This window comes from Phacochoerus africanus, chromosome 3, assembly GCF_016906955.1.
Source record: "Phacochoerus africanus isolate WHEZ1 chromosome 3, ROS_Pafr_v1, whole genome shotgun sequence".
Taxonomy (NCBI): Eukaryota; Metazoa; Chordata; class Mammalia; order Artiodactyla; family Suidae; genus Phacochoerus; species Phacochoerus africanus.
In genome coordinates, this window is record NC_062546.1 from 165,257,285 (window position 1) to 165,274,408 (window position 17,124).

General features: G+C 38.5%; 1 protein-coding gene across 1 annotated transcript in view; it reads right to left on the reverse strand.

Moving 5' to 3' along the window:
- DNAH7 (dynein axonemal heavy chain 7) overlaps window positions 1–17,124 on the reverse strand; it is a 275,667-nt gene that overhangs the window by 34,248 nt on the left and 224,295 nt on the right. Inside the window, exons 56-59 of the mRNA XM_047773110.1 lie at window positions 16,656–16,856; window positions 10,734–10,895; window positions 2,411–2,596; window positions 727–864 (exon numbers count right to left, since the gene is read on the reverse strand). Coding sequence (XP_047629066.1) covers window positions 727–864; window positions 2,411–2,596; window positions 10,734–10,895; window positions 16,656–16,856 — 687 coding nt within the window. The remainder of the gene's footprint in view (window positions 1–726; window positions 865–2,410; window positions 2,597–10,733; window positions 10,896–16,655; window positions 16,857–17,124) is intronic.

Sequence of the window (17,124 nt, forward strand, 5' to 3'; positions counted from 1 at the left end):
TCATGCCCATGGCATGCTAAATTCTGGAGCCTTGGAAGGGCATTCTCTGATATGCCCTTACATTCATGCTCTCACCATTGGAGCTGCTTGTCTGAGTCAAAGTTTCTCCTAAACCTTTTAATTGGTTTGTACCTACTACTGCAATTATATTCTTTACATAGTATGTAATCTGATAAAATACTGATGTGAAAGAATTGTTCCTATGCAGACTAGGTTAAATGTTCTAGAACATTTGATAAAAATAAATCATTTAAAAAATACTGACCTAGTAAACGACTATAAAATAAAATAGGCAAAATACTGGATGGATTCTGCATCAAACTGCTTCCAGGTATCTTTGAAACTCTTCTTCCACTTTAAAGAATTAAAAAGGGACATACTATATAACATATTTGGTCATGATTTAAGCAAGAAAGGCTATACCAAACTAGTAGCAGAATGGTATCAAAAAGTATCCAGAGATTCTCAACAAATGTTACCCACAAAACTCCTGGCAGCAGAGTGATACTCAGTTTTTTCCCAGTCAAAAGACTTATGAAAACAAAACCCACACATTCATTTACTGTACACTGAAACCCTTATTTAAGGTACATTTTTCTTTTCCTTAAAATGGGCCTCCACTTTAACCGATGGAGTTCTGTACATTGGCCTTTACGGTGCTGTCTCATGCTCCTGGGGGAGCATCCTTTCCAGCCTGAGAAGCCAGTTCCTGTACAGATCACACACCTGTGTGAGAAGAATGTTATCGAACAGCAGTTGAGTTTCTGACTGATCTTTAGTGATATCTGCATTGGCATTCATCCCAAAGATTTCCGGTGCTGGGGTCAACGGCAGTGTCTTCGTATATTCGATGTAGCTTTTGTGCTGCAAAGATGAATAACAGGGGGTCAGAAGGTTAGAAATCAATTATCCTGTAGAACTTGCTTACTGAAAAGAGATAATTTTCAATACTCAAGTTATTGAGTGCATGAGCATGTGAGACTGGACACTGAATGCTTTTATTTTCTTTCAACCTGGGCCAAAGCTTAAAAAAAAGAATATGGACATATTTAGAGAGAAAAAATATACCATTCAATTGGAATGGATTTTAAAATGGAGACGGATACCCTGGCCACTTCATTTAGAAATTTCTTCCAGAGTAATCTTTCTGTGCTGCATTTTCTGATGACTATTCTTAGTTTATCACAATTAACAATTTGTTATAACAATAGTTATAACAATTTACAACAATAATTTTGTCTGCTTTACTCTGATTTTTTTGTTTACTCTTATTGTGAGAAATCCACATAATTCAGAAAAGCAAAAATTACCTGAGATTTTATCACCATGAGATAACTATTATTGATATGGTAAATCTCTTTATATATATGCAAACACATTTTATATTTTATTTACATGAACTTCTATCAAAATTCCATAGTTTTCTTGATGCTCATATAATCATATACAAACATTCATATACATATATGGTTGAGGGGGAGACTGGTCATTGATGGTTTTTTTGACATGAGTCATGATACATAACTGACTTCATCATGTCATCGTCTCACTGGCCTGTTCATCATAGGAGATCGTGTTACCTTGACGCCCCATGCTGGCTTGCCCTACCCAATCAGTGACTTCGGCTCTGGGATTGATTTTTCTCTGCATCTCTATCCCTAGAATTCATCCCAGTGGATGATGGGGTCATGGTATGTGCCTCTGTTGCATGTGGCTGTGTGTTTAACTCTCACTATGTGCCCTTTTGACTTCTGGGAATAAAATGAGAACCAATTAAATGTCCTGGCAGTCCCTGGAAGTCTACTGTGTGATAATCTGAAGGCAAATACTATATCTTCTATTAGACAGGACTGGAAAAAAACAGCAGAAGAGAAGCTTGGCCTTGTGAAGCAGGTATGATGCTCTGCCCCTTTCTACCTGTGGGATCTTGGGCAGGTCATTTAACTTTAGTGAATGTGCTTTCTCAGTTGTAAAGGGGAAAAAATAACACCAATGTTAATTAGATGCTCTAGTAGATAATTACATGTAACTGTAAATAATTAAGCATGATCTAAATATTAACTATTATTGTTAATAATATTTTGTAGCCCTTTCTCCTGTGTATTTCCATTTTAACTGAGGATAATATCTTTTACTCAAAGAGCTGAATGCACAATAACAGAATTTCAAGTGATTTAGTGAAACCATTCTTGGGTGAGGAATGTTTCTGATAGTCCTCACATTGTTAGGAAACCACTAACTCCATCTTTGCATGGGGTTGGCTCTGTCCCTACAAGACCGAAGAAAGTGCCCACAATACTTAACAAACAACAACAACAAAAAGGTCTGTGAAAAACACCCACCATTTTCAAGATCAGAGGAATTTCATGATTTACTGCTTTTAATTTTTCTGAAGAGCAGGTGTACTTACATCACCAGAAGGAGGCGCAAAGTAGATGCCACTGGAGTCGAATTTGTAGTGCGGATTTTCAACTAATTCCGTGTTGAAAAATTTGTTCAGGATGGTGCGCAGCGTGCGCCGGTCCCAGTCGTCTGTCACGCGGCCTCCGTAGTTGCATTCACCGGTCATATAGCGCAGGGCGTCATAGGGCAGCTCCTAGGGTGACAGCACAGTCGTTCAGCCAGTCAAGAGGTAGTTGTGGCACATTACAGAGAATCATGTTATTAAACAGTTTACAAAAAGTCTGCAGCAACACAATTTCCCATAAGATATTTCCTGGCTAATTGCTGCGATTTTCCTCAGGGTCTCTCTCTCTCTCTCCTTTTGCGGTTTGTCATTTCCATTCATTGAGTCGATGTGACTAGAAACCCTCTATTTACTTGTGAACTCACATACTAGTCAACCAACGTGAATGGACCATCTACTATGTGTCTGATGCAAAGTAAGTTAGACCATAGTCTATCCTTGAAAATCTTGTACTGCTGAGTGACATGCAAAACAAACCCAATATGGGAGTTCCTGCTGTGGTACAGTGGGTTAAGTAAGATTCCAGCCACACCCGTGGCTGGGATTCATCCCTGGCCAGAGGACGTACATATGCCATAGGTGCGGCCAAAAAATCACAACAATAAAAATCGAATCCAATTTAATTCAGAGATAATCAGTGTTAATTTCCTTTAGCACTTTTTTAATATCCGTAGATATTTTCACAGTTGGAATCACACTGTATATACATTTTTTTTGCATATAATTTTAACCAAATCTCATATCATGAGGTATCCTTTTCGTCTTTTGTCTTTTTAGGGCCACACTCACGGCATATGGAGGTTCCCAGGCTAGGAGTCTAATTGGAGCTGTTGCTGCCTACCTACACCAGAACCACAGCAACGCCAGATCTGAGCCCCATCTGCAACCTGTACCATAGCTCAGGGCAACGTCAGATCCTTAACCCACTGAGCAAGGCCAGGGATCAAACCTGCAATCTCATGGTTCCTGGTTGGATTTATTTCCCCTGCACCATGATGGGAACTCCTATGAGGTATCCTTTACCAGTTCATGAAATACTCTTTGAAAATACTTTTTAATAACTGTCTTCTAAAATTGAACACTTCAGTTGCTCCTAATTTTCTACATTGTTAAATTATGTTTCATTAAATATATACTCCTCAAAACTTCTAATGATTCTCTAGCCTAGATCCCTGAAAAGGAAATTACAATGTCAACGGAAAGGGGTTTTATAAAAGGCAATTAATTAATGTTACCAAATTGCTTTCCTGAAAGGCTATAGCAATTGTAGGAATCAGTTTTAAAATCTTTGCTTATTTGATCACCCAAAGATAATTAATATTGTGTTAATTTGCATTTTCTAGAATACTAATGAAATTTATCATCTTTCACATATTTAATAACATTTGTACTTCTGTGAACTACCCTCCTACCAATTTTTCCAATTAAAGTTAAAATAGTTTTATTTGTATAAGCTCTTATATAAAAAACAAAGTTTATCACATTTATAGGAATATTTTTCCTGTTAGTTTACTTTTTTGTTATGTTCTATAGTATACAGAATTTCTAAAGATTTATGAATGCAAAATGAGTAGTGTTTCATATTGTGATTTTATGTATCCTAAGCACAAATACTTACATACCCACGAGCAATATAGAGAATTCTCTCTCTCTCTGCTTACAAGAAAACTGAGTATTATAATTTATAAAAAAATTGATAATTAACAATAAAATTGTTTTTAATTTTTAATTTAATTTTTGAACTATAATTGAAACATAAAATTATATTAATTTCAGGTGTACAATATAATGATTTGATATTTGTATATACTGTGAAATAATCACCACAGTAAGTCCATTTAACATCTATCACCATAGGGAGTTCCCGTCGTGGCTTAGTGGTTAACGAATCCGACTACAACCATGAGGTTGCGGCTTCGATCCCTGGCCTTGCTCAATGGGTTGAGGATCCAGCGTTGCCTTGAGCTGTGGTGTAGGTTGCAGACGTGGCTCGGATCCCGTGTTGCTGTGGCTCTGGTGTAGGCCAGTGGCTACAACTCTGATTTGACCCCTAGCCTGGGAATCTCCATGTGCTGCAAGAGCGGCCCAAGAAATGGCAAAAAGACAAAAAAAAAAAATCTATCACCATAATTACAATTTGTGTGTGTGTGTTGGGAACTTTTAAGACCTTTTCTCTTTAGCAATTTTCATTATGCAATACAGTATTATTAACTATCATCACCATGCTGTAATTTTACTTTTTGATATTGACATTTTAAAATGTTTATTTACCACTTCTTTTTCTCATTGTTAAATTATCTGCTTTGTTCTTTTATGTGTTTTTCTCAGATGATTTTTTTATTATTAAAAGCTCTTTATAAAGATACTGAATAAGTTTGTCAGACACATTGTAGATGTTTTATCCAATTTTCCTTGGCCTTTTATTTTATGATGTTTAATTGTTTACATTTTAATACAGCAATTTAAAAAATGCTTTCTACTTGAATATAGCAATGTTCTACTTTGGCATTTTTTTCATCATTTTTGCATTTTACGTGCCCTTCTTGCAAGTTACCTGCAAAAGTTAAATATATATATCCTATGTCTTATTGATCTCAATTTGAGGGATCTCAAGAGAAAAAATAGCACTTGGGAAGAATAGGTGGTAGTGATGAGAGATGGGGAATTTATTGCATTTGGGGTTGGGAATCACAAGACTTGTTACCAGACAGAAATGGAAGTGGAGGGATTGAAGTTTGGAAAGTCAGTCAGTGACTGAGACCTAGTGGAGAAACAAGCAGAATCAGAGGAAGGACACAGCGGGGTGATGCTCCTCTCCAAGTGTGAGGGGAGTTTGCAGATGCAGATACTGCTCCGGCTTGCCTTGTGGACAGGTCCCCACCTCATAAAAATGAAATATAGAAGAAAACTCCTGTGCAAATTAAACAGTATATGAGGCTGAGCTGGCCCCTGGGAGGGCTATGTGAGGCAGACATAAGCTGAACTGGAAGGGAAGGACTTTGATTTATGTATAAAGGGTTAACCTTGCCAACACTCCCCCTGAGAGCTGACGGGTAAACTCTCAGCAGCTTGATCACAATCTGGGCCAATCGAATACGAGAGTGCCTTCTCCCAGGGGGTGGATCCATAGGCTGGGGCTGCAGAAACAGCAGCAGCTTGCAGCTGGGATTGCTTCCCTGTTCTGTTATTAGAGGGTTGAGATCATGGCTGGGAGAGAGTGCAGAAGTCGGCAGCTACTATGCAAGGTTATATATGAAGTTACCCACTCTAACATTGCTTATTAGTAAGAAATAAAAAGGAAATAAAATCCTGAGAGTCAAAAGGAGAAATGCTGTGTATGCGGCTATTGAGATAAAGGTCTATATCTACTTTGGAAGTTGTCCGCAACACATGTAAGTGAGAAAAGCAAGCTGAAAATGATATGTAAAAAGTCTGGAGAGGTCTAAACTGTGAAACTGGTTGCTTTGGGGTGAAGCTATGGTGGGAGTGAGGAGTAGGTCTTTCACTCACACACAATCACACACACAAATCAAAGCAAAAGCAACAAAAGAATTACCCATCTGCCAAGCATATTATATATATATGTATGTATTTTATACTTTTACATTTTAATTGTTCCTATATAGTTTTTAAAAACTAAAATATATAAAGAACTCATATAGCTCAGTAACAAAAACCCAACAATCTGATTCAAATATAGGCAGAAGACTTGAATAGCTATTTTCCAAAGAAGGCATGCAGATGGCCAATAGGCACATGAAAAGATGCTCAGCATCACTAATCACCAGGAAAATGTAAATCAAAACCACAATGAGATGTCACTTCACACCTGTCAGAATAGCTATCATCAAAAAGACAAGAAATAATACATATATTGAAGAGGATGTGGGGAAAAAGGAGTTCTCATGTATTGTTAGTGGAAATGTAAATTGCCACAGTCACTATGGAAAACAGTATGGAAGTTCCTAAAAAATATTAAAAATAAAACTACCATATGACCCAGCAATTCTACCTCTGTGTATATATCCAAAGAAAACGAAATCACTAATTTGAAAGGTTATATGCACCCCTGTGTACACGGCAGCATTATTCACAATAGCTAAGATATGGAAGCAATATAAGTGCCCATTGATAGAAGAGTGGATAAAGAAGATGTGGACTAGATGTGGAATATTCAATGGAATACTACTCACCCATAAAAATGAAATCTTGCCGTCTGTGACAACATAAATGGATTTTGAGGGTATTATACTAAGTGAAATAAGTCAGAGGCGAACAAATACTGCATGATTCCATGTATATGTGGCATCAAAAAAAAAAAAAAAGCAAATGAACAAACAAAACTTATAGATACAGAGAATAGACTGATGGCTGCCAGAGAGGCAGGGAGTTGCAAGGAGGGCAAAATGGGTGAAAGGGATTAAGACGCACAAAATTCCAGTTGCAAAATAAGTCATGGAGATGTAATGTACAGCATGGTGACTTTAGTTGAAAATGTTGTATTGCAAATGTGAAAGGTACTAAGAAATTAAATCTTAAAAGTTCTCATCACGAGAACAAAACTTTTTAAATTTTGCATGGTGACAGATAACTAGACATATGCATTTTGCAATATATACAAATGTTGAATTGTACTATACACCTGAAACTAATATGATATGGAAGGTCAATTATGCTTCAATAAAAAATTACAAAATTTTGATTGCTGAAGAAAGATTACACTAGATTTACCATCGAAGGGAACTGTGAATCACATGCCTCAGAGAATCCTTCTTTACCCCTTTGTGAGTTGTATGTGATGTGTGAATAGCAGTTTTGTCCAGTTTGCCATATGATCACTGTGCTGGAGGAATAGGAAATGCTGCTGAACTGTCATCCAGTAGGAGGAATCAGTTCAGTCAGTCCCGAATGTCATTAGGAGATTTTCTGCAGCATTTGCCAGGATGAACAATTTACCTGATATTCCTTATTTACTCCATATGCTCTTTCCCCCTTTTTACCTGGCTGCTCAGTCTGCACTTTCCATTTCTCCTGTTCTGTCTCCTACCTTTGATCTCGGGTGCTCACCGAGAGCCAGGCTTTAGTTCTTTTTTATGCCGCAAGGGCTCCCTTTTAAATCTTAGGTATTCTCAGGCTTCTCCTTACACATTTGCAATTCACAATTCTCTGTGCTCATTCTCTTCTCTTGGACTTTATATCTATATACCAAAAGCCTATCCGATATCTTTGATATCTTACACGTAGACACCCCAGAGGTATAAATGTATGAGACTGAATTATTTACTCACTCACCTACGTCCCCATTCTACTAACCCACCTGCTATATAGCTGTGATTTCCCAGTGCTATTCCCTGTTTGGATTAATGAATGGTAGGATCACCAATTGAGATCCCAAATCTAACATTAACAGACCCCATTCTAGCTCAAATGCTTTAGTTTAAACTTTTATCTTCTCTTGCCTGGGTTATCATGTTGGTCTCCTGTGTTAGTTTCCTAGGGCTCCCAATAGATGGCTTAAAATGACAGCAATTTATTGTCTGATACTCCTAGAGGCTAGAAGTTTAAAATCAAGGTGTTGGCAGAGCCACACTCCCTCCAAAACTTCTAAGAGTATCCTTCCTTGCCTCTTGCAGCATCAGCAGCCTCCTTGGTTTGTCACAGCACAACACCAAGCTGCCTCCCTTTTTACATGGCAGTCTTCTCTGTGTATCCGAACTTCCCTCTTCTTAAAATGATACAAGTCATATTCTAGTAAGGAACCACCCGACTCCAGTATGACTTCATCTTAGTTTAACTATATCTGCAACAACTCCACTGTCAAATAAGCTCACATTCTGAGGTACTATAGATTAGAACGTCAACATATTTTTTTTTTTTTTTTTGGCAGGGGGACATAATCCAACTCCTATCATCTAAAACTGGCCTGTCATTTAAACCCCTCAAATCTACTCTTCACTGTTGCCAGAGTAGTCTTTCTAAAATGCAAATACCCTCCTAAAAGCAGCCCAATAACAAAAGAATAATCCCAAATCAGTTAGCATGGCACATAAGGATGTTCCAAATCACTTATACTTAACCATACCTTTTTCCTTACTTGTATTTTTTAAAAACCATTTTATTGCTGCTTCTTTCCACCACCTACCCAAAAATCTTCTGTTCATTAAGTCTCAAGCACTTCCTCCTCTGTGGAACCTTCTTCCCTGATCACATCCAGCAGAGTCATTTACCTCCTTGTTTGTGCTCAAATCTTTCTTTTTTTTTTTGCCATTTCTTGGGCCGCTCCCACGGCATATGGAGGTTCCCAGGCTAGGGGTCTAATCGGAGCTGTAGCTGCCAGCCTACGCCAGAGCCACAGCAACGCAGGATCCGAGCCGCGTCTGCAACCTACACCACAGCTCACGGCAACGCCGGATCCTTAACCCACTGAGCAAGGGCAGGGACCGAACCCGAAACCTCATGGTTCCTAGTCGGATTTGCTAACCACACTGCGCCACGACGGGAACTCCTGTGCTCAAATCTTTAAAAAGCTGTGGCAACCAAATATGCTATTGTCCAAACTGGAACACTTTGAGAGGGAAGGGGGCACTAAAGATTTATTATTATGGAATTTTAAAATAGAAAGTGTATACATATGCCCCCACACAAGTCTATTTTTATATTGGTAGAACTATAAGTAGTTCCATCCAAACATTGCTTTTGAAATAAGATTATTACTTACAATAATAAAAAAAATTGAAGTAAAAATTTTATAATTATCTTAAAGAGTTTAAGCAGGATAACTTTTCTTAGTATATATGCACGTTCTTTAACTTCTTAGAAAATATCTCTGATATTTTCTTGGAGAATATACTTTACAATATGGTCTCATTGTTTTTAATTTTTAAGGTGAAATTGTCCATAGTCTTTTGCAAAGTTTCATTTCATGGTTACTAAATTTTAAATGGCTGACACTTTTAACTGACTCTTTACTACAGACTATAATATTTTAAATTAGAATATACTCTATGGTGCTTGAACAAATTGCTAATTAAAGAAGCTCTTCTTTTTGTTTGTATTGAAAAGTATAATTATATAGCTCAAATACTTCCATAGGCACTGGATCATTATACTTTTTGCCTCTATTCTTAGTATCTTTTAAAAAATAAATATTACTACAGAAAAGAAATTCATCAAATCTATACTTCTTTTGAATGTTTACCAAATTTTAATGCTGCAAAATCAAAGGCTTTCTTGACTCATTTCACTTTGGTAAATACGAATTTGTCCAAAGAAACACAGATGACCAGACTGAATGTTCTTTACCTAAGTTTAGATATGTCATTTGAACTCTCAATATTTATTTTGTTCTGTTTTTTTTTTCCTTTGCTTTAATAGAGAGACAGAATTCAATGACTTCTGGCTTGTAAGCCTTCTAAAAAAACACAGTTCACTAAAAGTTTCAAAAACCAAAAGTTTTTGATACTCCATTGATTGATCAATCTAGTTAAAGACTTCCAAGTAATTTTGAACAATATTCTATCAACGTTTAGAGGATTCGCTTTCAAAAAGCTCCATTTCTCTGTAGTACACCTGGATTGATTTACCAAGCAATTCTTCAAAAGTTCAGTGTTAAAATCCAATTGATAGATAAGTAGCCAAGAGAGTAAGAAAGAGAGTGTGTGTATGTGTGTGTGCATAGCTGTGTGCACACATGAGGGAGACAGAGACAGAGGGAGAGAACTGTAGGGGAGGAAAAGTGGTTGATGCGATGACATTACACTGCTGGGCTCCTTCCCAGAATCTATATTTTCAGGTTAACACCAATGGCTTAAGCAGCTTGTTTTATCAGGATAAATAGTCCAACGCTGGAATAAAAGTACAATGATATGTCTCTAAAAATAAAGTCATTCTCTAAAACAGAGGGAAATCAGTCTGTTTTTGTTTGTTTGTTTTTTGTTTTTATTTCAGTGACTAGTTGATATACGGTCTTCTCAAATCCTTTTCAAAATAAGCAAAATAAGATCACTTTTCAGACTCCCATAGGTGTTTATGAGTCAAAATAAATGATAAAATACAGGTTCCTAATAGACAAACTGACATCCTAACTACCTACCTACCTTGGCAGTTAAAATATCCTGTTATAATAAAGTCCTACTTAATAGCTTTTGGGAACTATCCTGCTATTCGTTTTATAAAAATAGAAATTAATCAGAAGTCTCTTGTACTGTCCAAGCAGAGCCTGATGAAGAGCCACTAGGTAATGCCTTTGCTAGGACTTTCACGGTACCTCATACTGGTTCAGGAACATGTGGAGCTGCTGAACGCTGATTCTCAGGTCAGTCTCATTGAACTCATAAGGAATATTCCACCCCAGGGGTCCAAATTTCCGTCTCTCTTGCACCAGAGCATGAAAGAAACAGAGGCCATACAGTAATTTCTTGAATTCTTCCTGTAATGAGAAGAAATGGTGTAACATCATTATTTTTTCTCCTAACATTGCATTATGCTTATCACATTTTTAAAGTGAAAGTAATTAATTCATTTTGCTAATAAATATGTCCATCTCAAAGTAAAACTAAAACAGAATTCACCGTTTCTACCAGCTATTCAGGCAAAACTACCCATTTGTATGCATATTCAGTTGACATACACACAGCTACTATGTACACTATGCCTTCGGAAATCATACTAGGCTAGTCTAATTTAACATTACCTTACAGGGTTTTGGGAGTTTCAATTTGGGCATCACAAGGCAAGAAGTATGAATTCCAATATTTGGTCCCAGATGACCATAGAGAAATTTCAAAGGAGACAACTCAAAAAGAAGCTCTACAAACATTTTGAGATTGAAATTTTGGGCAGCCTCATGGTTTTTCTGGTTACTCTTAGGTAATAGAAAGTCCTATATTGGAGTTCCTGTTGTGGCGCAGTGGAAACGAATCTGACTAGGAACCAAGAGGTTGCAGGTTTGCTACCTGGCCTCGCTCAGTGGGTTAAAGATCTGGCATTGCCGTGAGCTATGGTGTAGGTCGCAGACGCGGCTGGGATCTGATGTTGCTGTGGCTGTGGTTTAGGCTGGCAGCTGTAGCTCCGATTGGACCTCTAGCCTGGGAACCTGCATATGCCATGGGTATGGCCCTAAAAAGCAAGGAAAAAAAAAAAAAGTCCAGTAGTCACCATCGATTGCAAAGCCAGCCTTGATTTAGAAATTAGAAAGCACGATGTGGGAGTTCCCATTGTGGTGCAGTGGAAACAAATCTGACTAGTATCCATGAGGATATGGGTTTCATCCCTGGCCTTGTTCAGTGGGTTAGTGATCTGGCATTGCCGTGAGCTGTGGTGTAAGTTGCAGATGTGGCTCGGATCCCGCATTGCTGTGGCTATGGTGTAGGCCAGCAGCTGCAGCTCCCATTCAACCACTAGCATGAGAACTTCCATATGCCGCAGGTACGGCCCTGAAAAGCAAGAGAAAAAAAAAGTACGATGTAATATATTTACCATTTATATCCTCCACAGAGAGGATGTAAAAGTGGTCAAAATAGAGCTTAAGAGATACATGAGCTGATACATGTGCCCAGCAGCTGGGATGGAGTGGGAAAATGCAAAACTCAGTCTATGGCCATGTGGGCGCCATATGATGGTGGGCTGTGGGATGGAAATGGGTAGCCCTCCCTCAGATGGTGGGCCAATCTGATGTGAATTCCAGGGAGCAAGACAGGGAGCTGGACCAGAAGTGTTAGCCAGTGGTCATTTTAAAGGTTTCCTGTTTAAGAGAGCTTGTGTCGGAGGATAAGGAAACTCCAACAGCAAGAGCCTGTATGAGGTGAAGTCTGGAGTGTCAGAAATAGCCAGCTGCAGGGGAGGCACAGCCAGGGGTGATGGAGTCACAGAGAGGTCTGCCAGGGGAGCCAAAAGAGAACCTATGAAAGAACTCACAAGGCAAAAAGTCAGCTTTAAATCCCTGCCAAGTGCAAAGAGCTTCTGGCTAAAGCAGTCCAGAATAGGAACTTCTGCCTTTCCTGCCTCACCCCTGTACATGCTCTGATCTGAGTGATCAGTATCAGCAGCTATCGTGTGCAGGAGGAGTTACAAAAAGAAAGATCTTCACCAGGCACATGAAAAGATGCTCAACATCAATAGTTATTAGAGAAATGCACATTAAAACCACAATGAGGTACCACCTCACACTGGTCAAAATGGCCACCATCAAAAAGACCACAAATACCAAATGCTGGAGAGGGTGTAAAGAAAAGAGTACCCTCCTACACTACTGGCGGGAGTGTAAATTGGTGCAGCCACTATGTGAAACAGTATGAAGTTTCCTTAAAAAACTAAAAATAGGGAGTTCCTGTCATGGCGCAGTGGTTAACGAATCCGACTAAGAACCATGAGGTTGCGGGTTCGATCCCTGGCCTTGCTCAGTGGGTTAAGGATCCGGCGTTGCTGTGAGCTGTGGTGTAGGTTGCAGACGCAGCTCAGATCCCACGTTGCTGTGGCTCTAGCATAGGCCGGTGGCTACAGCTTCGATTAGACCCCTAGCCTGGAAACCTCCATATGCCGCGGGAGCGGCCCAAGAAATGGCAAAAAGACAAAAAGGCCAAAAAAACAAAAAACAAAAACAAAAAAAACCCTAAAAATAGAATTATCATATGACCCAGCAATTCCACTCCTGGGTATATATATCCAGAAAGAACTCAAAAAATCTAAGCCAAAAAGATCACACACCCCAATGTTCACAGCAGCACTATTCACAATAGACAAGACATGGAACAACCCAAGCACCCATCAATAGATGATTGGGTCAGTATACACGATGGAATATTACTTGGCCACATAAAAGAATGAAATATTGCCATTTGTAGCAACATGGATGGACCTAGAGAATATTATACTTAGTGAAATAAGTCAGAGAAAGACAAATACTATTATATCACTTGTATGTAGAATATGAAAAATAAAACAAATCTATATATAAAATAGAAAACAGACTCACAGACATAGAAAACAAACTTATGGTTACCAAAGGGGAGAGGAAGGGAAGAAGGGGCAAATTAGAAGTATGGGATTAACAGATACTATTAAACTAATTATTAAACATAAGATAGATAAGCAACAAGGATTTATTTACTGTATAGCAGAAGGGATTATATTCATTATATTGTAATAACATATAATGGAATATAACTTGAAAAAATATAACTGAGTCACTTTTCTATACACCTGAAACTAAGACAACTACAATAAAAAAAAGAAAGATGCCAACTCTATCTTCTTTCCCCAGTGGAATGAAGCCCACCAATTAGAGGCTGAAGGTGAGATGCTACAGAGTTGAAACCTACATTTTGAATAATGTAGCTTATTCATTCAAATTCAAAGTATTGCTTAATATATTGTGTTGCACTTTCTGGTGTCTGAAGCAAGATTGGCTTTGCAGTGAAATAACTACAGGTCATTTTATTACTAGATGGTAACCAGGAAAGCCATAAGACTGCCCAAAGTTTCATCCAAGGGCTGGGGGGCACTTTCCCTCATGGAATAAAATTGAAAGGGAGAGTAAGAAGGTAGCATAAATTCAATCACATAGGTGAGAGAAGAAAAGTTAAACATGCTGTGCTAATTCTGCAACTGTTTTGGATAATCAGTGAACTGGGCAAATCAATAAGTGTGTTGAAGTGGGAGCCAGGCTTCTCACTGTAGCAGAAGGGACATGCAACTGTGGAAGGAGGAAAAGCAAGAAAGAACCATGGGCAAGTGAACTGAAGTTGGAGGTATTGCTACAAATTTGTTATTTCTAAAAGCTATGAGTGTTTCTGTGTGCATGGACTCGTTTGTATGTATTATGTGTACATACATATATTTGTACATATGGCTATATATAATACATGTATATATTTTCAAGTTCTCTCCACGAAAAGGGTCAGAATCACAGACAGTAAATGCAGTAGCAAGGAGCTCATCCAGCATCCAGATCTTGGTCACTAATACCATTCACCACTATATAGGAACCAGGGTTCTTCAGAAACATGGCTGATCCCAGGACTAGAAAAATAAATAATAAATGATGGGACCTACAGCAAGTACAAAAGGATCTTCCACTGACCAATTCTGGGACAACTTAAACAAAAGACTTAAGAATAGTAATGAATTGTAAACCACTGGAAAAAAAATTCATGAGACCACACCAATAAAAGATGAATAGGGTAGAAGGGAGGGCTGTTGCTGACAATAGCATGGCAAGTGTCAAATGTGGAGGGAGAAATGGAGTTGGAGTGGCCACAGGGAATAAGTGGGTCAAGCAAGAATCATCATTGGCTACTAAATCTGGGTCGCGGCAGATTTTGATAAGGAACAGGATTTTTTTTTCGGCCACATCCGTGGCATGTGGAAGTTCCTGGGCCAGGGACTGAACCCATGCCACAGCAGTGACCCAGGCTGCTGCAATGACACTGCCAGATCCTTAACCCACTGAGCCACCAGGGAACTCCAAGGACTAGGATATTTGCATGGTCCAAAATGTCTCCTCACAGACTGATTATTGGCTTCAAGGGGCAAAGCCGTTATATAGTGAAAAAAATCAAATCACATTTTGTCTGGGTGAACAAAATTGGTATCATCAGTTAGGGATAAACAGGCATCATGAGATATTCCGAGGATGTGACTTCACCCATGTCATAGTGTGGATGAGGATGGAGAACTTGAACCAAGTCACGAGGAAATAAACAAGCCCAGAGTGAGAAATGTTCTATTAAAAACAACAGGGGGCGATGAATCCTTCAGAAATGTCAGCGTCATCAAAGACAGAGAAAGGCTGAGGCCATGGTCCAGATTAAAGAAGAAAAGGAGACATGGCAACTGAATGTGATACCAACCCTGGATCAATCCATGGTGAACAGGGAAAATGCTCTAAAGGACATCAACTGACAAACGGGGGACACAAACAGGAGATTAGATATGATAGTGCATTCTTGTTAAATTTGCTAAAATAATAACTGTAATGAGAAAGATACTCTCTCTATTCTTAAGACATATACACTGCAGTATTTATTTAGGAATAAAGGACAGTGACTTAAGTAACTTACCTGTAGATGGTCATGGTAATGGGAGGCAAATACAGGTAAAGAGCATAAGATGGTTCTTTGTACTACTTTTATACTTGCAACTTCAAGTTTAAAATGATTTCCAAATAAAAGGTCAAAACAGAAGAATTATGGTGTGCTGCTTTGGTAATCTGAGGTTTTGGTTTGGACTTCTCATGCCTGTGACTACCGCTAGAGAGACCTCTGGATCTAGAAGAACGGGCGGGGGAGTAAAATTTTGCAAAAGGGCTTCTGTCCAGCCATCATGTGCAGAAATGCCCTCACCACTTACCTAGGAGTAACCTGCTCTCTCTGGGCCAAATAAATGCAAAATTTTGTCCTATAGAAGGTCTCGGATGCTCAGGATAAGGTGTGACTTAATTTTAAATACAGGCCCTCTTTTGTTTTTCAGTACCCCAGATTTTCATTTAATGAAAGCACTTCTTCATTCTTAAGGCAATCTTTTGATGTGTACTGAAAACATATTCCAACACCAAGAGTGTGAGTTTTTTAATGGCAAAAATTTACCAAGGTTCACAACCTCTCTTAAAAAGAAACCCTTCCATTTTTAATTACGGCAAAACACTGTGAAACAATTTTAGGTCACAGACATTCACATACAGAATTCTAATCATGAAAGCAGTGGGTGGCTTCCCTGCTTGCCGGGTGATGCTGGAAAAAAAAAAAAAAGACTCTTATGAGCCCCATCAATCAGGGAGTAAAATCATTTTGGCTCTCATTATAGTTATATGGAGGAAATATTTTTATGTTTTAATTTAAAGATATGGCTCCAAATAGCAAAGGGCTCAGTTAATATCCTGAAACAAGATTCCCAACCTTGCAGATCTGTACTGGGAATGGCTTAGAGCTGACTTTCTAAATAGAAAGCTGCATAATTAATGACACCCCACAAGATCTCAGCTGAGCAGGAATGAGGCTGGTGGTAAAATTAAAATAAAATATTAATAAAATTGACTTCAGTACAGTCAATAATCAGTAATCAAAACCAACTGCACTACAATGCAGGAGGCCTATTTAATTTTCAGTTTTACTCAGCACACACATCCAGGATCATCAGGGGCCACTTGAATTGCTTTACAGGGCTGAGGTAACAAGACTTAGCCATTACTAACAGGCTTTTTGCAGCTGCCAAAGAACTCAGGGTCAGAGATCGGGTCCATGAGGTAAGATCGAATGATATTAGCCCGTAAACCTTTCGGTGCCTCATTGGTCATTTTCACTCCATTCTGCAGTACAGACACTGGGAAAGTTGGAGATGGGTAACTTGTCAGCCAAATTCGGAAATCTGGGTGTGTTGTTTCTGCACTTAACTCCTGCAGAAAAAAAAAAAAAAAAGAAAGAAATGAGATACAAAAGAGTACATAAAATGCAAGAATAATCTCTAGATAGCATGCGCATGGGATGGGCTGCAAGTGGGAGGAAGCATTTTTACAAAATATAGCTTATTGCTGCAGTTTAAGGCAAAAGCCGTAAAAATCCAATTCTGTTCCTGAAACAACATTTTACACTGACAAGGCCCAGACTGTCACCATCCTCCCTGATACAATTAAATCACGTGACTGGAAGGTTTACAAAGGCATT